Consider the following 22,810-nt stretch of genomic DNA (forward strand, 5'->3'; position numbering starts at 1 on the left):
TATTGATTTTTTACTGAAGCACTCAATTATTTGATTTGCTGGGCGATAATGTTTGAAGATTAGAAGATTGTATTTTAAGTAAAACGTAATCTCAGGCGTGAGGTGTACCAGCCAAAAAACTCGGAAAAAGTAAGCTTTATTTTTTTTAATTTACTCGTTAAATGCGGAAATTCGCCGATTCCAAGTCGGATAATACACCGCTTCTGAAGAAGTCACTGGAACGTTTTGCATAAGACGATGATCAAATTGCGAAGTAAGATCATATTTCACTTGACTGAAGCCGTTGGAGATGGGAAGCTGGCTGACGTGTCTGGTGATTTCTTATTGTTTTTTAACTTTATATCGAAATGAGGGTAATTTTGTGCAGGGTGAAGATTTAGCCATAAAAAATGCCTCCGAAAATAATTACAAATATGCAGAACCGACGGTAATGATAGCGATTTTGGTCCGAAATAAGGCTCACATTCTGCCATGGTTCTTCGGACACTTGGAAAAACTAAATTATCCCAAGAATAGAATATCATTTTGGTGAGTTTTACTTATCTTCTTCTTCTCAAAAAAGAGTTTTTATGCATTTTTATTGATTACAAATGATATGAACAGCCCTTGAAACGTGTGTTGGTGATATTTCATATCTATATCTTGCTCTGTTGCTCAGGATCAGAAGTGACCACAATGAGGATGACTCTGCCCGGATGCTCAGGGAGTGGATGGATGCCAATAAAAATGTTTACCACAACATAGACTTGGTGATTGAGGACAACAAAGACAGTAAGTGATGCCGTTTTCACTTTAACTTATACAGTAATAGATGTATCATGCAGCAAGTTTGAAGTTTGTCAAAATGAGTTTCTATTTTGCCCAGTTGACTACAGGAGTGATATAGAGTAACAAAAATATTAATTGATGGTGTGTAATTGCGAACTGTTTCTTAGATAGACATGAAAAATTGCCTGGTTTATCACATGACAAACCTGTATTTATATCCCGATATACATCCAAAAATGATACCTTATTTCTTAATAATATGGCTGTAGTCCAAATGCATCCTTGTTCAAGAAATGATATGAAACTCATGTACTCATACAGATCTGACAATTTACTATATTTCCCAGCTCTTAATTTATGAATAGCTAATGACTGTCATTATCTACTGAAAAATTCTAGAAACTTCTATTTTAATATTTTGAAATATATTTGTATGAGATAGCTTTAATGGAATAGATTAGATTCACTTAATTATTCTAAAATGCATTAATTTTCATATTTTAAAATCATTTTTTTTTTATAGAAAAAATTATCACTGCATCTTTGAACATGATTTTTGTGTATTTACATGCAGAATATGAAGATGAAATTGGTCCTTTACACTGGTCTACTAAGAGATTTGACAAAGTTATTGCCCTTAGAGAGAATGCTTTGCTAGCTGCTAGACATGCCTGGGCGGATTACTTATTTGTAAGGAAAACAGAATTTATATACTTATGTAATTTCAAATCAAATTGCTAGCTTTGCATAATATTACAGTATAATGTCGTGTATAAATGATTAAGTTTGGCATTTATTTAGCGGTACATTGTTCATGTAATTGATAATAATTAAAATTACCTTTGGTCCATTGTTTTTTGTTATATTTTGTTGTTTTAGATGCTTGATGCTGATGTTGTTCTGGAAAATAGAAATACACTTACACAACTGATTGATGCCAAACAGTAAGTACCGGTAATGGAAACCATCTTGTAAAACCATTTCTTAAAATTTACACAGTTATAAAAGTTAACTAGAAAACTTGGTAGAATTTGGAAAAGTATGATTTTAGAAGTCAGCACTGTTTCTTTTAAATTATTGATTAAAATTTGATACATAATACATTCAACTGCCTTTTTTCTTCATTACGTGCATGTACATAAGTGACTGAACTATCCTCATAAGTACTGTTAATGAATGATAATTGTTTAATATTTTTCAGACCCATCATAGCCCCCATGCTAAATGCAAGCATAGGAGAAACATATTCAAATTTTTGGGGAGGAATGGATGAAATGGTAAATATTCCTGTAGATTATGGATAGGAGGTACTATCTGCTTGAAATTTAACCCTGATGTATATTGCCTTGTTTCATCAATAAAATATGCTCTACATTTTGACCAAGCAGAAGAAGTCCATAATGCCAAGATTATAGTCAAGCAGTCATCTGAATAGAACATAAAAATTGTTGATATTCAGCAGTTTTTTTGTTGGCCAAATTGTGAAAAGAGGGATATCTAAATTAAAAAAAGGAATAGCTGTATGTTTAATTAATATTTACTGCTAAAGATTACTTCATTTTGTTTTATGGTCAATGAACACACTTGTGTCCTATATTGCAGGGATACTATAAGAGAGCCCCTGGATATTTTGACATTTTGGAGAGAAAGCGGTTGGGTGTTTTTGAGGTTCCAATGGTTCACACAGCACTCCTTTTAGATATGCATCTGATGGAGTCCGATTCCTTTACCTACAACAAACCTGAGGGCTATGATGGCCCTCATGATGACATCATTATTTTTGGTCTCAATGTCAGAAAAGCAGGTTAGAAATTTGTGGATGATAATGCATTGTCATAAACTCCGTTGGATATACAAATGACAAATCGTATAGAGCATATTATGAAAATAATAAAGCACTTATATATGGTTCCAAGAAATAAGTATTCTCTTATATATTGAAATTGTTACATTTTTTTTTTATGTTTTTCTTGTGTGAATTCATCTGATGTTTTATTCTCTCACCTGTATAAAATTCTTTTGAATATTCAATATATAGCCAACATACAAATAGCACCATCATTATGTAGTCTTTAGTTGAACATAAACATATGTTGAATATCAATATTGCATAAAATATTTTAGAAAAAACATCTGAAATAATTTTAGGATTGCTTATTTGCAGGAATGGTTATGCACATTATGAATACAGAGTATTTTGGAATTGTGATGGTTCCTCTAGAGAGTCACAATACGTTGGAACAAGAAAGCCAACATTTTGATTTTATTCTATTGGAGGCTATAGGTAAAACTTTTCTTTCTTTTGTTTCCTAGCTATTTCCCTAAATGTGATTTTGATAAGTTTAAGAGCTTGTTAAGAATGTTTTGTTATTCTTAAAACAGCTATACAAACTATCAACTGTGTTAAATTCGATTTATGTTTTTGGCAAAATAATAACGTGTTTATGTAACTCTGAAGTCATTTCTCTGTCTTCTTTCTGTTTGTCTTTGTTTTCTTACTTTTCCGAAACTTGTTCAGCAATATTAGGAATGAGATTTCTTAAGATAACAATATAATCATGCATGTGTAAAGCAAAACAACAATTTCAAAATTGGCTTTTTGGAGTTCTGTTGGAGCTGTCAAACATAAGTTTGCTGTTTTACATCAAGTACAAGCTAGCATATACATGTATTCCCATTAATTTTTGTACAACATGTATAAGGTCAATTAACTTTCTTAACTTACAGTGTCCCATTACAACCTGTTTAAGTATTTGGCAAATATAAAGTAAGGAGGTTCATTCGAAGATGACTATTGTCTATTATATTCTTCTGTTATGCTATGTTTTTACATGTATATATTGATAAACCATGGTTTCATGAAACTGTTTAAAAAAAAAAAAAGTATGGTTCAGATGTGAAAATTAAACCAAGTTCTCTTGCTGGGAAAGGAACATTTAGTTTTCAGTTTGGAACAGAAATGTGTCAGCAAATATGATTTTATTTACTGTAGATGCAAACTTTATTGATGAGATGAAAATAGGCAGACAATTCCCAGGTTTGATGAAATTTTATAATAAAATTTGCTTTATTAATATTGACTTGTTCCAAATGTGGTGTTCGAAAGCATGGATTTGTAAATTTCAGATCTCTTTCAATTTGGCAGTATGTCTTAAAAAAAGACTTTATGGATTATTTGTTATTTTCTTAAATACTCTGTAATCTGATCCTAAAGGACTTTGCAAAATTCATTAAAATGAATTCTTGGCAAAATAATTTTATATTTTGATCAACGTTTATCCAAAGCCAGAACCTTACATGTATTTTTTTTTTTGCAATTTGAAGTAAGTTTAAACTATTACTTCAAACTTATAAGCTTAAAAAATTATACAAACACTGTGCTTACATAATTCGACAAGGAATATATAGTTGTACAAACAAAATCTGTACAAGAATTTTTTTTTCGATGTACATGTACCATCATTTTACTTGTTGGATGAATTACCGGTAAGCTATATATTTCCAAAGTCTCGATGATTTGATTATTAGTATTAATTTTTTTGAAAATAAGCAAAAAATATCTACAATGTATTGAGATCATGTGCTTAGAAAATTTGAGGAACAAATTGCAGGCATGATGTTCATGTTGCTTTTATAATCTGATTGTAGGGTTAATGAATTAGAATGGCAAGCACACTGCTATGCTCATGTATTGTCTCATGTTTTATAGCAATTTAGTTGTAGACAAACACTGTATATCAACAAACAATTTATTATTACCCTGCTATATATTTTTATATCTATATATATATATATTTGAACAGTACTGGTTATATGATGAAAATATATGAACTTTTTTTTACACAAAAATTTTGAAAGGGGGGGTAGCTGGTAATATAACTTCCAACAAATTTATTGTACGGTATATAATTACATGCACTAGCTAGTATAGCAACATGTTAAGATATTAATTAAACCCTTGAAATATACCAGTGATGTTATTATTATCTATTATTATTTTTCCTTTATATTTGTTGTAATTAATTTAAATTTGAAGTGTGGTAACAAATTAAGGGTCGATCGATCAAGTAATGGCAAAATATCATACAATACCACAAAGGGATAGGTTATGGGAGATTTCATTTCACATGTAACACTGAAGTCCAGCAAGATTAATAATTTCAAATATTTCTGTAAAAATATTGAATGTCTTATTAATGATTTACAATATTTCTATATTCTATAGCTATATTTCATAGTTAACTGGTTCTTCTAAATTTTTTTTGACAGTGGATAGAAAAGAACTTTTCAGTTCCCCATTTATTACAACGACAGACCCAACACCATCCAAGCTAGGCTTCGACCAGGTACAGTTTATATCATTAAATGTTACATGCAGCAGCATGCCAAAAAATTATTTCAAATTCATTTGAATTTTATAAGGTTTTTATTGGGTTGGACAATTTATATGGCCGCTGTATGTATTTCAATGTCCGCATGATATCTGTAAGGTACCAATTTTTGTCCTTCAGTATGCCCAACTTCACACAAGAGCTATTTTGGCTCACTCTTGTCAATTTCTTTTTCGTAAAATGGGGTACACATCATTGAAGAAATAAACATAATATTTGATATCTTCTTCTCTGATATTAGGAAGTATGTGTCTATGTGACTGCATTTACTAAAGAAATCATCAACAAATGCTGAAATTACATGTAGAAACCAAGATGGAGTCAAGTTGAATAAAACAAGAAGAAAGCTTAAACAAAACCAAACCACAAGACAGTAAAAATTTATATTATATTGAATATTTTTTCAGATTTACATGATAAATTTGTTAAGACGACCCTTGAGACGCGAAAGGATGTATAAAGCATTTAGAATTCTTGGTATTGAAGCCAAAACAGTAAATGCTGTTGATGGAAAGTAAGTCATGTACATGTATATTTATTTAAGATAACAATAAATCTTCCATGTTCTGTGAATAGGTTTTATTTACTTCAGTGTTTATCAACAACTAGCTATCAAATGTTCTTGTCTGAAAAGTATTTTAATTCTTTTCAGGGAACTAAATACTACATACCTAAATGAACTCGGAGTAGAAATGATGAAAGGTTATGCAGATCCTTATCATGGAAGGCAAGTTTGTATTGCGAGATTTTATGCCACGTACAGTACAATGCACCTATTATATAGTAAATATCTGTATATCATAATGTATCTTGATATATACATACCATGTTGTAATTCTCAATTTCATGTAATACATATACGCTTTAATTTTGGATGTATATTGAAATTTTGGAATTTTTCAGAGAGACTTTTTGCTTATTAGCAAATCTAAGGATGCCATGCTGATTTTTAAACAATTTTATTGATTGTAACCACATGTAGGTGTAGCTTAAAAGGATTGGACATTGAGTTGAAGCTCTTTATGTAATCAAGAATTTGTTACTTTTCTTGCATACCTGGTATGCTATTAAAAAGGCCATTTATGTTTTAACAACCCATGGTCATCCTTATAGCCTTTATGGGAAGTGGATATTCTTATTTATAATCTTTTTTTTCGCTCACACTTTTTTATTCCTTCACATGAGCGGATCATTTTTTCTGGTTTTTGGTGTGTGGCTTATAATTGACATACATATATTGGTACTTAGCTATTATATGTACTTTGAATTGGGTTTATATTATTCATACTTCTAGAACATTTTTTTTTTGCTTGTAGATTGTAATTTTTATAAAAAAAAATGTTGGTGCTTGTTTTCATTAAATACTAATGTAAATACATTATCCATATATTACATGAAGAAATAAGTTAGATTAACATGAATCATTTAAATCTTAGTTCCTGTAACTATGGGACATTTTTATGATCAAAAGTTCTAAAAATCTTGTTTAACTATACCTATGAGACGTAAAGATAAACATTTTCTGCAAATTACACATTTGAAGTCAGTTGCATTACGACAATATCATGTCTACATTTATATATTCCCAACTCGAAAAAATGCAAACACTTCAATTAGTTCCACCTATAAATTACCATGTGATTCTAATTTTATAATTATATATACTGCATACAGGGAAATATTTGCCTGCTTTTTATTTTCGCCCTAGTTGTCAGTGAGCAGATTTAAAACTGGGCAAATTCTATTGTCTCAAATCATCTCTCATTAGCCAAAACTATGTCTGGGCGAATTCAACAAGACGGGGTTAATTCAAGATGGGGGGAAATTGTTTGCAAGTGAAGAAAGGCGAAAATAGCATAGGGCGAAAATAACTCTGTATACAGTGCACCTTTGAAATTCTTGCTGCATTGTACAGCCTATCTTGTTAATTAAGATATCCACTGTTCATTTGCAGACCTCTGACTATGGGGGAAATTGGATGTTTCCTTAGTCACTATTTTATTTGGGAAGATGTAAGTAAAATGCATCTATTTTTAAAACATTACAGACACGTTTAATCTATACAAACATTGGCATTGTTTTTTGGTTCTACTTCGATGTAACCATTAAGTGATTATTTTATAAATTATAAATTTTTGATCTTCTTTCCAGGTTGTGAAGAATGGTTACAAAAAGGCTATTGTGTTTGAAGATGATGTCCGATTTAGTCCTTATTTCAAAACAAAATTGACAAGATTGATGTCCGAAGTAGAACAAAATGTTAAAGATTGGGATCTTATGTAAGACCATTGTAAAATTAATAGATCATTGGTTAAATTGAAAATCTATAACTTTTCTTTTATGATATATTGATTCAGAAGTAAAATATCTTGATTTTTATTGAAATTTTGGAATAAGACATAAATGTACCGTAAATTCCTAATTAAACACAAGGAAGTAATATCTGCATAAAGTCACGAATTTTAAAATATCACTTTTGTTTTTCAGACAGTCGTAAAGTATGTAGATTTATATAAAAATTCGGCATTTGCAATTTCATATTTTTCGTGTTTAGATGCGAAACGGCTTTATCATGGAATCAGGTACTTCTGTAAAATAAGGAATCTACAGTACATTGTACTACATGTACTTCTAATATACGTTGTAATTGAAAGTGTTTTATTTTCTTTTTTACAGATATCTAGGGAGAAAACGCTTGCACAGGAATGAGGAGAAAGTAGTGGATGGAACCTCTCACTTAGTGTGGCCCAGTTATTCCTACTGGACCCTGTCCTACATAGTATCCCAAGAGGGGGCCCAGAAACTGCTCAATCAAAAGCCTCTCGGCAAAATGGTGCCAGTGGACGAGTACCTTCCCATCATGTTTAATAGACATCCTCAGTAAGGAACTCTAACATGAAAGCAAAATTTTGTAGACTCACCTTTATATGTTGGGAACAGGGGCAAATATTTGTGGGGAAAAGTTCATGGCAATTTGAATCTCTTGGAATAATTTACATGTATACTGTAATCAATTTGAAAGTACGAGATAAAAATTAGGGAAAGATATTTTTTTGGAATAATACATTAAAAGTACTGGGATAAATATTATACCATTTTTTGTTGGGATGTAAATTTGAGGATAAAGGATGCATCTCTTAACATCCATAAATATTGACTTTCTTAAATAACACAAGCTTTAAATTCCTTTGTGTTACCAAATTTAAGGAGAAATGACACCAAAAAGTTCTCTTTGAATTGTGATTTTACCATTGAAAGAGGAATATTAACTTTATAGGATAATTATTTGACATGAATCTCTTAGCATATTTTCTTTATATAGAATTTTGGTGCAACATAAAGTATCCATTTTAAAAATCTTCCAAAAAATACTTGATCTATTAAATTTTAAGCATTGGCCAGCTCATGAAAAAATAATCTAGTGATAAGTTCCTGGTTTCATGCATTGTAAGTGTGGTAGAGTCAGGTATATGGCACTCCTACTTGCTCTGGCTTGTAGGTTAACCGTTAGCTCAATTGATAAAAGTAAAGTACTGAAAGTGCATGCAAGAGAACGCAGGTTCACACCCCAACAGAGGCAATATTTGTCTCTGTTACATAAGATTATCGATGTACATGTACATAAATATATGTTTGAAAATATAATCTGACAATCTTTGATGATGCTCAAAACTTATTCATTTATCAATTTCAGAAATGATTGGAAGTCCAATTTTACCCCTCGTAACTTGATTACAATGTCAGCCGAGCCTTTACTAGTAGAACCAACACATTACACCGGAGAACCCAACTATATATCAGACACAGAAAACTCCTTTGTAGTGAAACCTGAAGAATCGTTGCAAGAGGGAAAATCATCAAAAGAGGAGTTGTGATCATCATTGATTTCTATATAACATCCGAGATTATTTGAGATTGTGTTAAGTACATGTACATGCAGAGTGAATGTTGTATTTTTTATATATATATATATATGCTGTCTAGTCATTGGTGTTTTGTTTTGAAGTCTATTGTTGGGTGTAATTGTATGCTTGATTATAAGTAAACTGAAGTATTTGTATTGGTACCGGTATACCTTTTAATGTATTATCCATACATGTATTTGTGTTTTTTAACACATGCTAGTATTATACTTTAATTCAAATGATAGAATTTGCATAATATGATTATCTCAGTCTCAGTTAGAATAATTAGAGTGGCTGTTTCATTTTCACCATGTACACTTAAGTTTCTTTCCATTATTTTTCAGTTCTTTGTAGATAGAATAAATGCATAAATACTATGCACCGTAAGCTCATTTCATTATAAATGTACTAAAATATGTAAGCAAATAATTCATATCTTTGTAACAAAATGTCCTATTAGGTACAATGTATGAACTTTTTCATTGATGTAGAAAATATCACACCATGTATACAATAATCATTTTAATGTTAACTCAATCAACCTAATAAATTACCAGTTGTGATTTCATGGAAAACTACTTACAGCTTAATTTTTTGGATAGTTTTTCTGCCATATTTAACATGTTTACATATAGACTGCCAACTTTTACATTGCTGGAAATCCGAATTATATGTGGTTCTTGTTGTTTTATGTAGGTCAAGATTTTGTTTCGTGTGAAAATGTGTATTTGAAATTGCAATGCAATGTTATATATATACTAATATGGTGCTATGTGGAATATATCATGTATATACGCTGGGCTTTCACCATCAAGTTTCTATGAACTTGTCTGAATTTTTTCTCAATCATGACATGTCTTCATTAATTTTTTCAAAAAATATTTTTATTAAACTTCAACAAATTATATACAGTACAATTGCATTTGCTAACAATTTTATAAAATAAAATTTTAAAGTATTCAACTCCGTTTGTATTTCTTCAACAAATTTGTGCGTCAATTGAATGCCACCATTGGTGGTCCATCACGTTCATTATGAAACGGACTATTTCATTGGCTCCTATCGACTTTAGTCTTCCAGGTCAAGGTTATAGCGAGGGTAGAGGTCTTTGGTCCTGACACCCTCAAGTACAGCTGAAATAGTACAGAAAAATAAGATAAATGATTATATAACACTGGGAAATGTAATAATAAATTGGACAAATTAACCAGCTGCTGATATTGAATTTTAGAAACAATAAGATATCTCAATCTTTATCTGGTATTTTCATCATTTATGATGCATTGACACTTGTACAGGAAAAACGAGTCGACTAATGTGCAATAACAATGCATAATCTTTAAAGGCCTGGGTCGACCTAGATTTTCTGCCACCTGGTAGACAATTAAGCCTATAAGGGCAAAAAGGCTGGGCTACCTCCATCACTGTCGGTGATGCTGATAAGAGTAAGCATTGCATGTGGCTCAGGCCGCTTTGTTTATATACTGGGGAAAACCCAATCTATTAAGAGGGGCTGTATAAATTTTCATATAGAGGGATTTTGATCAGTTTTTAATTTCATTTATGTTGTTTTGTAACATATATGTGTGGAGATGATAAAATTTCAATACTGATATATGGCATCCCTGAAACAATAGTGGTTTCAAGCATGAAACTTGATCCAAGTAACATTTAGCAGTTCCCCGCTTACAAAGAATTATCAGAGGTTCTCTAGGGATATTTTTCATTCAACTGATTAAAATCCCAGTAGATTGTCATTACGATGTGAGAAGAAAATATGAACACTAATTAACAGCTGGTTGTTGAGAACTCAACGTTCATAAAACTTTCATTTGCTTTTACAAGCAAACATATATTCATATACCCCTTATTTACCCCATATTAATTATCATGTGGTGGAATTGAAATTGGAGGGAAATGGAAGGACATCACAATAAGCAGGGAGAAATGAATGTTCCAGCTTTGGAAGTAACTAAATGTCGTGGAGAAACATTTTTTAGCTTTTGACACAATAAGTTGGGATTTTAATGAAGTTCCTGTTGAGAAAAACAGTAATGGGTTTATTACAAAGTTCTTAGGACAGTGACCCACATTTTGATGACTTTGTGATAAGTCGGGTTTGGGAGACTGAAGATTGAAGAATGTTAGCACTGCTTGTGTTGTTTCGTACATCACATACAAAACTATGGTGGCTAGTGGAATGTGCAGAGTAAAGTAGCTCACACCTTTGGAAGGACAGAAGCTTGATTTAAATTTCGACACAGGAATTTTTGGGAGATATCAAACATAGCCCAGATGTATTAATAATATAGGAAGTTTTGCATGTGAATTAACTCACATTTTTGACAATTTATCTACCATAGATGGGACATTTTGCATCTTTATTTCGGACTCATGAAGATTCTTATGTGGAATTAAAAGCAATGTGATAATTTTAACTTTAGGTTTTTAATAAATTTCAATAATTATCATACAAACAGTGTTATTCATGTGATGGATTAATTTTTAATCAATGCTAAGGTAAAAGATTTTTGCCAATACATTTCTCATGCTATGATGAGTAATCTATAGAGCACATGGCTACAGCCACTTCCTGTGTAAACAAAACATTGGTGATCTCCGCCTCCAATGTCAATCACTAGTTTAGAATTCAAAATTTTGAGCTGCTTCAGAACTTTATAAGATGAATACTCTTTTAATAATTTTTTGTTTGTAAAAATTTTGACATCAATTGATAGCTGCCTTGGTAGCTTCTTCCACACCAAAAATTAGAATTTTTTATTCATGAATAATGCTATTAATTTGAAAATATTCTCTCTGAACTGAAAGCTGCAAAGAAAATTGAGTCTCCCATTCATTTTGTGATTGGCTGCTATTTATACCTGGGCCTTTAATTGATAGTATGAACTGTCGCTACCTTTTTCATAAAGACATAATTATTTTTTTTAGCAGAAATCTATATCTACCTATTCTTCCCAACACCATTTGGGCGCAGTCCTTAAGCTCGTTGTACTGGTGTAACTTGTCTATGTGGGTTTGTAGCATTTCTACATTTAAGCCCCTGAAATGAAATTTTAGAATACGATGTACATGATGTAATGTAATGCAGCAGCAAAGGTCTGTCACTCTTGTATCAAAATAAATCAGTGTGCGGTGACAACAATGGACCTAGATTGAAACATACAACATTTGCAGATACCTGGTATACGAAGGTCAGTATTATCTTATTTAATTACCTTAACAATGCATTTGAAAGCAATTATAATAGCAAAATGAATGCTTAATTTCGTACACGGGCTAAATAACAAAGTAGATCGTTGTTCGGGTATGTTAATTGATATGAATTATATGAAACACAATAAGATTTCTGATGAAATAGTGGAGAAAATAATAGTACTCATCCGAGGCAAAACAATTGTACATGTACATGTGATTATCGTAGTGCAAAAATACACGTTTCAAAAAATATCTGAATTTCATTGTTTAATCCATCTTTAGTAAGGCTAAGCATCAAATGAATTTAGATTTTACCTGCTTTCTAGCTCTGCTATTTCAGTATTAAAGGTCTCCAGTTTCTTTTCCAATTCTTGCACATCATCTTGCTCACTGTTTTTTAAACCATTGCTTGACTTCTGTGAGGTATTTTGGAGCTGTTTAATGACAGAAAATTCAAAATATTGCAACTGTGTTATAAATGAAGGCATGTTCAAACTTATCTGGAATTATGTGCAGGGGATTTCTTATTTCACATGAATACATGTACTAAATTCCACCATTTTATATTAATTGCAAAAATCTTACTTTTATTCAGATTTATAAAGCTTGCAATTAACTGTTAAAAAATTATAGTGAGGTTTCAAAATTCACCAGACATGATTCTTGCGAATTTAAACAGATATAAAATCCACATGTAATGATGTTTAATAAGAATTTTTTGTAATAAAAAAGCACTAGCCAATAAAATTAATTATTCACTTTGAAAGCTTTAGACGAAATGTTAAATTTTGAAATTATTTCATGTACATTTATCATGTACCTGTACTTCTTAGACATGTATCAATGAATTATAAATGGATTCATTAACTGACAGTGTCTGACATGGTCATTAGGACACACAGGGCACAGTATTTTCACTGAGAGTCTGGGGCTATTATTATTTCATCTTAGTCCATGAAAAATAGGATATGCCATTAAACTGCACAATTTGAAAACCTTTTGTGACAGTTAACAAAACAGAAATCAATAAATAAAAGAAATAAACTTACTGGTGATTTGAATGCTGTAGTCTTTGGTCGTCTCAAGTCATTTAAACTGAAGAAAAAATTTGGTTATGTTGAAGATGCTCAAGTTCTGCTTCATCATGCATAACAATTTATTTACTGCCAGCAAGAAATACCCGTGTTTTTTCAGACATCAGCATTCTTAGCTTGAATTGCATTTCAATAATGTTTTCCCAATATTGACATCCTCCGATTTAAAAACCTGGTTTACTTTGACAATCAAATCTAGGCACTATTAAGTTGTGTATATTAATTTTACAAAAGTCGTTGAATTGGAAATATATACTCAGAACTGACTAAACTGTATAATCACTCTGTTATGGTGGCATATCTCTGCCCCTTGTGTGCAAGTTATTTTTCTATTAATTATGTCGACATGCAAGATAAATATGTTGATATGCAAGATAGTTATGTCAACATGCAACATAACTATGTTGACATGCAAGAAAACAACAATCAAATAAGAGTTATAAAAAATCTCAAATATCGCCAACATGTGACATCCAAGATGCTAGATATGCTACCTACTGATGTCAACATGCAACTTTTTTATGTTAACATGCAACTTCTTTATGTCGACATGCAACTTATTTATGTCGACATGCAACTTAGTTATGTTAACATGCAAGATAAATATGTTGACATGCAACATATTTATGTCGACATGCAACTTAGTTATGTTGACATACAACTTATAAGTTGCATTCAACATATTCATCTCGCATGTAAACATAACTAAGTTGCATGTCAACATAAATATGTTGCATGTTAACAAGTTGCATGTTGACATAAATAAGATGCATGTTGACATAAATAAGTTGCATGTTGACATAAATAAGTTGTATGTCAGCATATTTATCTTGCATGTTAACATAAATAAGTTGCATGTCGACATAAAAGGGTACCATCTAGTATCTTGGATGTCACAGGTGGGCGATATTTGAGATTTTTTGAGATTTTGTATAATTCTTATCTGATTCCAATTTTCTTGCATGTCAACATATTTATGTTGCATGTTAACATAATTATCTTGCATGTCAACATATTTATCTTGCATGTCGACATATTTGATAGAAAAATAACTTGCACACAAGGGGCAGAGATTTGCCACCATAATTTTTTTTGTAAAATAACAACGAAAATTACGAGCTATTGTAATTCTATCTATAACTGTATGGAAATAGTTTCGTTCTATCTGCCCCATCGTTGGAAACCCACGGCCGGTCTCGCTACTCTTACCTAAGAGAGAAGCGAGACCGACCGTGGGCTTCCGACGATGTATCCATGATGAATAGTCAATGACTAACGTTAAGTCATAAAAACCGGCGGCATTCGATTTCCCTCCTTCGCCTGCCTCTGTCCATGTTTTTCAGGATAATTGCAAAGGTAAATACTATGTGTAATAATAAAGTGAAAGATTTTACAGATCTAATTGATTAATCAACATAACTCGTTAGGGACTGAAAAATAAAATATTTAAATCACCCACCTCTTTCTACTCATGCTCGGAAACTACTTGTTGACACTTATTCACAAACCAGTATCGATGGAGTAAATATTTCCGCATTCTGTCTTGTTCTATGTTCTTCGGGATAGTTTGTTGTTAACTAATTTAATTATCTTACGGACAAGTCATTTCAACACTGTGGGGGTTTCTTTTGGGCATATAGCTTACATGATAACCCGTTAATATCTATAAATACTCAGAATATGAGGAACCCTGTTGCATTTTTTAAATTAAAACTCGGAAGTTGTTTCATATTTAGTTAAATAAAAATCCCCGAAAAAACAAAAACCAAGACCATTCATTTTCTGAAACACATTGTAGAAAAGAGAAATGACTTATGACGTTATGTATAGTTTTACGTTAACGTACGTTCCGTTTGACGCTAAAATTAATTACTATGACGTTGTGTTTTACGCTAGTTTCGTAGAAACCCACAAATAACAGGAAGACCTTTTTCGGCCGGATGTCTCTAGAGGTTTGGATTGAGCACTTCAAGTAATTAATCATGCAGCAAGATAATACGTTGCCGTCTTTGGAGACCACCCAAACAGCGCTAGATCAAATTGAGGAACTCAGGGGGAAAATTCATCTTAAAGGTATGATTATGAAAAAACGACTCAAAATAAATTCATTAGCGTTGTTTGATAGAAAAAAAAAAGTAATACGTCAAGGTCAGTTTAAAAAGAAATTTATATTTTTAAAAACTTTATAACAGAAAGAGATGCAAAGGCGTGTTATGAAAGTGCAGAAACCAGGAAAATATACTATGAGAGACTGATTGCCAAACTAAGATCCGAAAACAAAAACAAGAGAGTGCAGTTAGCCAAGAGTATCAATGTAAGCTTCTCAGATTTGTAGTACATGTAGTGTACTGAATTTTTCTCGGAGACTGTTAAACTTCGGTTATTATTTGGTAATTTATGAAAAAAAAAACCAGAAGAATTATCAAATACATGTAGATCTATGTGAGTTTTATCGGTATAAACATGTTGCATATTTGAATGTAAAAGTAACGCAGGCACGTAGTATCGTTTTTGAAAGGGGGGGGGGGGGGCAGACTCATCCAAACAATCTTGACAAGGGGGGGGGGGGGGGGGGGCTGGCGTAGCATATAACTTCAATTTCACTCCTCATTTCCTTATTTTCATATCATTTTTACATACTCCCAAAAAGTGGGGGGGGCAACTCCATGATAATTCAATTTTTTATATGTAAATTTTAAAAAATGTGTTGCTGCGAGAAAAAGTGGGGGCAGCTCCCCCCCCCCTGCCCCCCCCCCCCCCCCCCCGATGCTACGTGCCTGTAACGCTAATCAAGCTATATGTACAATTTATATACTAGTAAGTACATATATACACTGCACATTACCCATGATATGATAATCATAATACCAGTGTAATTCGTGTATTTATCTTAAGTACCCATCCGTTTTAGGGAGACGAAGAAGTAATCAGAACAGTGTTTAACAACAGAAGAGAGGAACTGTTGTCCATGCAGAGATGCACAGTTGAAGTACGTCTATGGTTCTCTCTCTCTCTCTCTCTCTCTCTCTCTCTCTCTCTCTCTCTCTCTCTCTCTCTCTCTCTCTCTCTCTCTCTCTTGATTTCACTGTGCCTGTTTTGAACAGGAAGCGATTAAGACCATGGACCAGAAGGTCTGTGAAGCTAGTAAGCGCCTCAACAATCTGCTGTACCAGAAGGCGGACCGAGAGGAGAGATACCAGGATATGCAGACCCGGCTCGATAGGATGATGCAGATAGACGCACAGGACTATGATTTCGAAAGGAAAAGAGTGAGACAATATAGCTTTTTTAAAGTGTATGATAAAATCGGAATTCATTTTTGAAGTAAGACTTAATGCATACCTGACCATCTCAGTTACGTATGGTATTGCATGTATCTATGCCTTACATGTCTGTCATGTTGTAAATTTTGAATTTACTGAGTGGGTGTAAATGTCATGAAAATTTTGAATTTACTGGATGGGCGTAAATACAAAATTTACAACATGACATTAATACAAAAATTACAAGTTGTCATGTTATAAATTTTGTATTTACACCCACCCAGTAAATTCAAAATTTACAACATGATTTGTCTTTGATTTTCCATCCATATTTTTCAGGAAATTCGAAGGCTGCAAAACGAAATGGATAAAGCCAGAATTAAATACGAAGCTGCCAGAAACATCACCAAACGGTATCAGGAAATCATGCGCTACATGGAAGAGGTATATATGGTGTAAACAGTTTATAAATCTATTACTGTTCAGAATGGAGAAAAGAAAAATTCAACTTTGAAGAGGAACTTTTTTTATATACGTACTGTAAAATACCGTAAAAGATGCATCTTTTTACAAGAAAAGATACCTATGGCTACATAACAAAAATAAAATCTTTTATAAATTAAGTTTTTTTTCTTCAAATCAATAATAACGGTTATGCAACACACCAAAGAGGTAACAGTTGCTCTGTGATTGACTGAATACACGCCCTATGGTTGGTTTATTAATATAACATGTACATAAAAAAGAGTCAAAGTACAATTTTTCTGCCTTCCCTTCTCTTCCATTTGTAGGAGTGTCGCCTTTACCCGGCGCGTCTGGACACCATGGAGTCGGCAGTGGTTCAGGCCCGGCAGGAAATCTCCGTCTTACGGCGAATGAACAAAAAAGCTGTTAACAGCAAAGAGGAAGCAAAGGTACATCAAATTTTAGAACATTTTAGTCCCGTTGAAAAATGTCAAAATTTTGTCACATACAGTTAAGTACATTTATGCCTACGTACTTTAATTAATTTTCGTGCTCCAGAAAGAGCTTCATTTCATGGAGAGAGACATGTACCAAGCAAAACGTGCACGAGACGCCACGCTGAACGAAACCAAAAAGGAAGTGGAACGGCGGAGAGAACCGGTGGTGGAAAGGGTGGAAAAGAGGGTAAAACATTCCTACAGTTATAATATTGCCAATTAGTTAATTAATAGATGTATTTTAAAGTTATACATGATATTTACATTTTTTTTTCAGGCGAAAGTAAATATCATCATGGAAAATACGGGTAGGTTATTACAAAAGTCCCTTCTTTTTTTTTTTATTAATGATTCGTTTTGTAATTTCTAAGAGAAAAGAAAAACATGTATACAAATAATAGATATCATGTAGGAATTGAAGTTGCATTTGAATATTTGTCGATATTATGGTTTAAGATGCAAAAGCAGCTAAGCTTCAGACAGAAAAGTTTGAGAGGCAGGAACAGCTGTTAACACTTACCGAGGGATTCGAGAAAATCAAAAGCGCCATCAATGTGTCAGACATGGAGGTATTGAATGCTATTTCACATACAATTCGAGATATAAACATTTGTATTTATTAGGAATTGTTGGTTTACAATATTACTTCTACATTAATTTGTGGCCATAGGAGACATTTGCATGTATGCATGTTTGCAATATTCGATTGAAGTCAAATCTGTAGAACTACATATTGTAGATTCCGTATCATAAAGCACAATATATTCTTGTAAAAAATGTAAGAAGTAGAATGTATTAAATTTACTTTTAGGACATTGTGTTCAGAGTAACAAACCAGGAATCCACACACGAACGATTGCTTCAACAGAAGAAAGAGAAAGAGCAAGCAAAACTCAGACTTCAGGAGGAACGCGAGAAGCTCGTGAAAATCTTTGAAGAGATGAAGTTCACAAGTCAGCGCCAACTTGCAAAGTAAGAAAAGTACATACATGTGGTGTCCCGATAGGGTCTTTTGCAAACGTGTATAAGCACATTGTTATTTACGCGCTTTGGCGTTGTCACTTCGCACTAGAGCATTAATTGTCACTTTGCGCCAATGCGTTGTTACTTACGCGCAAATACACTGCTCCAAATGGTCTTATTGGGACACAATTCATTTAAAAGATGCAAGCATGTTTTAAACGATTTGATAAAATCAGATATACAAGTAATTTTTTTCTGTGGGTCATTGGGGAATCATAGAAAAGTACATTGGATGCACGGAAAACGCACTTCATAAGGAATCTTATTCATGAATTGCTTGACTATACTAGTACTAGTATGTGTAATGTGTAAACTAGTCCCAACAAAATTGCGCAACTGATGTTGAGTTACTATCCCTGTGTATTTTGGAGTGCCAACAAAAATGCGCAACTGATCTGAAACTATTATCACTATGGAGTTTTGTATTGTTTTGAGTAGAGGTAGAAAGATGGTGGATGACATGCACGAGTTCGTAGCAAAAGATGAGACGAAATGTGCAGAGGCTGTAAAAGAAATGCAGGAAAACGAGAAGTTACTGATAGACCTACAGTTCGGGATTGCCACACTTTATGATAAACTGAAAGATGTCAAACTAAAGCCAGTAAGTTCTGAATAAGTTAAGGTCAAGATCTAGTAAATGAAAGGCGCACATGCTTATGATATTCAAGAAATAAGTTCTTCTAATGTTGCTTCATAACAATATATTTGTTTCATAGGGTGTACCGGGGCTTAAATATTTGGTAAACACAATGAAAAATCATGTTTTAAACAACCATTTTCTATGAAATATGAAGGATAAAAGTAACAAATCTCGGAGTTTTGTCCATTTTTGACTAATGAAATATATCTACAGTCTCTCCAAAAACGGCGTTAAACAAGCTCTTGACCTCCTCTTTAAAATGATGTCACATTGAATATAGGTTCCGGGATTACTTTTCCCATGAATAAATTTAGAATGTCAAAATATTGTTTTATTTTCTACATTATTCCTTTAAACCCGTCAAATACGCGAAAAGATTCATTAGACCAATTGTGACGTCATAATGGTTCTAGCACCAAAAAAGACACTCAGGAATCATTTATTAGGGGTGCTTTCCATTTAAGGACGTTTTTTACTCAGGGTTGGAGTTCTCAAATTCGGATTAGTATAAAGTTCAATTTCATGAGTAAAATTTGTTCTAACCACTAAAAGTATTTATGAAATGAATTAGTATTGACAAACCATTCAATATTTTTACTATATTATGGAATTAGGCTCAAGCAAAGTTGGACTTTTAGCAAAACAGGGAAATTCGGACTAAAATTTTCAGATTTTATTTTTCACTGAAATATTTTTGGTAGTACAGTAATATTTAAAGTTAAGATTTTACTTGTTAAATAACATAATTTTGCATATTTTCTGTTGGTTTTATCTCACTTTTTCGTTAAGATATTCGAATGGCACACAATACAACATTATTGAAAAATGCCTAAAAACGATAAAAGACACCATATCTCAAAATTTTGATCATTGACCTCATATAACTTTTATGCCTGCAGAGTAACGTCGATATACCTAGTTTAATGCTATTAATGTTTTAGTATTATCATCATTCAGTTTTTTGTAAAATTAAATCAAAAAAGGATAGGAATTCGAAAACTGATAGAGGAAATTCGGACTGAAATATTCAAAACAATTGTGAATGAAAAGTTATTTCATTGTGTCTTTTGAGTGTCACTGCCATTCATAAACTGTATTTCATTTTTAAAAGAGTTTAGCAATTTGAATTTTTTTCACATTTAAGAAAATTTAAATCATAGTTTAAAATTTTTAGGGACTTTTCTTGAATTTCCAAAAAAATTTCAATGACCATTATCTCAAAAAGTAGGTCATTGACCTACTTTTTTGAAAGTAAAAAATAGCACTCCCATGATAGGTCTTTAACACACAATAGATGGTTTTTCATTATCATCAGTGGAATTTTTTTTTTCTGAGTAAACGTATACCTTAACCGGCATCGAAGGATCTCTTGATCAAATTTTAAGACAAGTATCAGTTGTAAGCTGCAATCGTCATCGTTGGATCATTGTGACGTTGCCAACCGTTCCATCAACGTCACTGTTTCCCGATAACGTCACAGGCGAGGCAACGTTAATGGAAAGCGCCCCATATCGAAAAGGAAATTCTTTTTTTGGATTGCTAGTATTTTTGAAATTAGGCTAGCTCTACACACTAATACCCTTAAAAATTAGCAATGATCCATTGGTGTACCTGACATGTTAGTGCTCTGTTGTAACCTTGTAACCTTTAGTGCATCGTAGTAAGTAAACTTATTACCATGTGTGGCTAGTTCCATTTATCAAAAAAGAAATGTTCTCCTTATACTTCAATGCTGTCCACCTTCCATGGTTACCAGCAGTTATGGCTCATTGTTATTGAATTTTACTCTTTTTATTTTTACAATAATAGAGAGTATAAGCTCTCTTAGTTACAAATTTTACACGTTAGAATGTTGCTAGATTTTTATGTGAAAATGAACAAAAAACATACGTTTACACTTGCGATAAAAATTAGTCTTAAGATATCTTGTGAAAAGGGTTACTGTTGGCTGCCAATTGCCAGTTTGAATTGACACCATCCATTGATTTGTCATCTTGAATTGTTCGTATATTTTGTTTACTACAGTATTCATTAAGTGATATTGTTTGTATCTAATAGTAATATCATATAAGATAATAAAGACATGACAGTAAAGGCCATTCAATAAATACTCTTTTGCTAAATAAGCAGAAAGCAAATGAATTTATAATTGCAACTGGCGGTAGTAAAGTATATAGAGCTAGCTGTGGTTGAAGTTTCTAACTTACATCGACAAATTAAAATTGCAGTAATATTAGAGTACATGTTTACAGCATGTACCAGTACCTTGTAATGTGTATAAATCTATTTTGTTGTTTCTTTAGCCCTATCACAACTTTAGTAAGGGTGATCCGGTAGATGACTTGTCCAACTGTTCCCGTAAACTAGAGCTACTGGCTGAGAAGCAAGCCATTCGAGAGGAAGTGCCAAAATTGTCCAACGCATCAGACCAGTTTAAGGTATGAAACAAATCAAGCATTTGTATATGTAAACCTGTACACCAGGCCCCGGGGCCATAAAACTTAGACGAGCTCACTTTTGATCTCAGTCTCACTTTTCCACTATATGTTCCTTTTGTAAAAGTGAGACTTAGATCAAAAGTAAGCTCGTCTAAGTTTTATGGCCCCAGGGCCAGGCCCCGGGGCCATAACTGAGACGAGCTCACTTTTGATCTCAGTCTCACTTTTCCACTTTATGTTTCTTTTGTAAAAGTGAGACTTAGATCACAACTAAGCTCATCTAAGTTTTATGGCCCCGGTGCCTGGTCATACAATGTGTGTGTGTGTGTGTGTGTGTGTGTGTGTGTGTGTGCGCGCGCGTGTATATATATATATATATATATATATATATATATATATATATATATAAAAAACTTAAATAAATGAAAAATGTGTTTTCATTTATTTAAGTTTTATATATATTTCACCGACCACTGAGGTTTTTCTTATATATATATATATATATATATATATATATATCTATATCTATATCTATATATATATATATATATGAGTAAATGTTGTATAGGTGTCATATTTTATTTTTATCTTTTTTATAAGTAAAATTAATTGGGGTTTTCTTTAGTATTTTTAATGTTGATAAAGCATGACGTTCACATGCTTATCGCTAAATTATCAATCATCTCAGGAAAAAAACCCAAAACTTTGCAACAAACTAAAAGTGAATACAGTTTAGTTTTTCCTGATTGAAAACCTAGAACTTGGTTTCGCTTCTCATAATCTCGTACCTAGAACGACACTGCGTGGGTTTCCGAGGACGATATCCGACCCCTTTCTTACTGTTATCTGTCTATCAATTTGAACAGCTACACGATTATCTGGAAAGCCAGCTCACTCCAGACAACGTCCGGATCCGCGTAGAGAGAGATGAAGGAAGCGATGAAGATGAGTTCCGCTTCGATCACGATCTCGATAACGAAGGCCTACTCACCAGGGATGATATCAAAAGACTAGGAAGAGAGTTACTGAACTCCAAGCTCAAGCCTAAGAGGAAGAAGGGAAGGAAGCAACGAAATTAACATCCACTTCGGAAACAACTGCACGTGGTGA

The 22,810-nt window shown here is 32.6% G+C and overlaps 3 protein-coding genes across 6 annotated transcripts; 2 read left to right on the top strand and 1 right to left on the bottom strand.

Moving 5' to 3' along the window:
* The first annotated feature begins 200 nt into the window (after positions 1-200).
* Positions 201-10,027, top strand: LOC128155492 (procollagen galactosyltransferase 1-like). Of its 2 annotated transcripts, XM_052817216.1 has the most exons (15): positions 201-528; positions 659-771; positions 1,343-1,458; positions 1,648-1,712; positions 1,970-2,045; positions 2,371-2,572; positions 2,933-3,052; positions 3,761-3,805; positions 5,038-5,114; positions 5,567-5,673; positions 5,812-5,886; positions 7,114-7,171; positions 7,311-7,438; positions 7,836-8,039; positions 8,854-10,027. In XM_052817216.1, the coding sequence occupies exons 1-15, from the start codon at positions 290-292 to the stop codon at positions 9,032-9,034; spliced, it is 1,806 nt and encodes a 601-aa protein (XP_052673176.1). In that variant the 5' UTR covers positions 201-289; the 3' UTR covers positions 9,035-10,027. The 2 variants fall into 2 exon arrangements, with proteins under 2 accessions (XP_052673176.1, XP_052673177.1); XM_052817217.1 differs by lacking the exon at positions 3,761-3,805 and having other exon boundaries at positions 202-528.
* On the bottom strand, positions 9,927-14,905 carry LOC128155493 (DNA repair protein SWI5 homolog). Of its 3 annotated transcripts, none has more exons than XM_052817221.1 (5): positions 14,834-14,905; positions 13,330-13,375; positions 12,596-12,714; positions 12,031-12,125; positions 9,927-10,197 (listed from the first exon to the last, which is right to left on the bottom strand). In XM_052817221.1, exons 1-5 carry the CDS (start codon positions 14,845-14,847, stop codon positions 10,133-10,135), a joined length of 339 nt encoding a protein of 112 aa, XP_052673181.1. In that variant the 5' UTR covers positions 14,848-14,905; the 3' UTR covers positions 9,927-10,132. The 3 variants fall into 3 exon arrangements, with proteins under 3 accessions (XP_052673181.1, XP_052673179.1, XP_052673178.1); XM_052817219.1 differs by lacking the exon at positions 14,834-14,905 and adding an exon at positions 14,668-14,723; XM_052817218.1 differs by lacking the exon at positions 14,834-14,905 and adding an exon at positions 14,584-14,645.
* Positions 14,906-15,171: 266 nt separating this feature from the next.
* Positions 15,172-22,781, top strand: LOC128157557 (outer dynein arm-docking complex subunit 3-like). The gene is made up of 13 exons (XM_052820198.1): positions 15,172-15,447; positions 15,567-15,688; positions 16,286-16,363; positions 16,479-16,643; positions 16,977-17,081; positions 17,429-17,551; positions 17,661-17,786; positions 17,877-17,907; positions 18,056-18,168; positions 18,411-18,571; positions 19,061-19,223; positions 21,566-21,700; positions 22,567-22,781. The coding sequence occupies exons 1-13, from the start codon at positions 15,357-15,359 to the stop codon at positions 22,777-22,779; spliced, it is 1,626 nt and encodes a 541-aa protein (XP_052676158.1). The 5' UTR covers positions 15,172-15,356; the 3' UTR covers positions 22,780-22,781.
* Positions 22,782-22,810: the final 29 nt, after the last annotated feature.

Source organism: Crassostrea angulata, chromosome 7 (genome assembly GCF_025612915.1).
Source record: "Crassostrea angulata isolate pt1a10 chromosome 7, ASM2561291v2, whole genome shotgun sequence".
Taxonomy (NCBI): domain Eukaryota; kingdom Metazoa; phylum Mollusca; class Bivalvia; order Ostreida; family Ostreidae; genus Magallana; species Magallana angulata.

What these genes read in the sequence shown, in the direction of transcription:
- LOC128155492 (XM_052817216.1), top strand. Translation starts at nt 290, where the DNA reads ATGGGAAGCTGGCTGACGTGTCTGGTGATTTCTTATTGTTTTTTAACT. An exon ending in GGGGAGGAATGGATGAAATG is followed by an intron (nt 2,046 to 2,370) that starts GTAAATATTCCT and finishes CCTATATTGCAG; the next exon opens with GGATACTATAAGAGAGCCCC. An exon ending in GTTAAAGATTGGGATCTTAT is followed by an intron (nt 7,439 to 7,835) that starts GTAAGACCATTG and finishes TCTTTTTTACAG; the next exon opens with ATATCTAGGGAGAAAACGCT.
- LOC128157557 (XM_052820198.1), top strand. Translation starts at nt 15,357, where the DNA reads ATGCAGCAAGATAATACGTTGCCGTCTTTGGAGACCACCCAAACAGCG. An exon ending in AAGATGTCAAACTAAAGCCA is followed by an intron (nt 19,224 to 21,565) that starts GTAAGTTCTGAA and finishes TTGTTTCTTTAG; the next exon opens with CCCTATCACAACTTTAGTAA. An exon ending in ACGCATCAGACCAGTTTAAG is followed by an intron (nt 21,701 to 22,566) that starts GTATGAAACAAA and finishes CAATTTGAACAG; the next exon opens with CTACACGATTATCTGGAAAG.
- LOC128155493 (XM_052817218.1), bottom strand. Translation starts at nt 14,630, where the DNA reads ATGGATACATCGTCGGAAGCCCACGGTCGGTCTCGCTTCTCTCTTAG. An exon ending in CTACAGCATTCAAATCACCA is followed by an intron (nt 12,715 to 13,329) that starts GTAAGTTTATTT and finishes GTCATTAAACAG; the next exon opens with CTCCAAAATACCTCACAGAA. An exon ending in ATAGCAGAGCTAGAAAGCAG is followed by an intron (nt 12,126 to 12,595) that starts GTAAAATCTAAA and finishes ATTTCATTTCAG; the next exon opens with GGGCTTAAATGTAGAAATGC.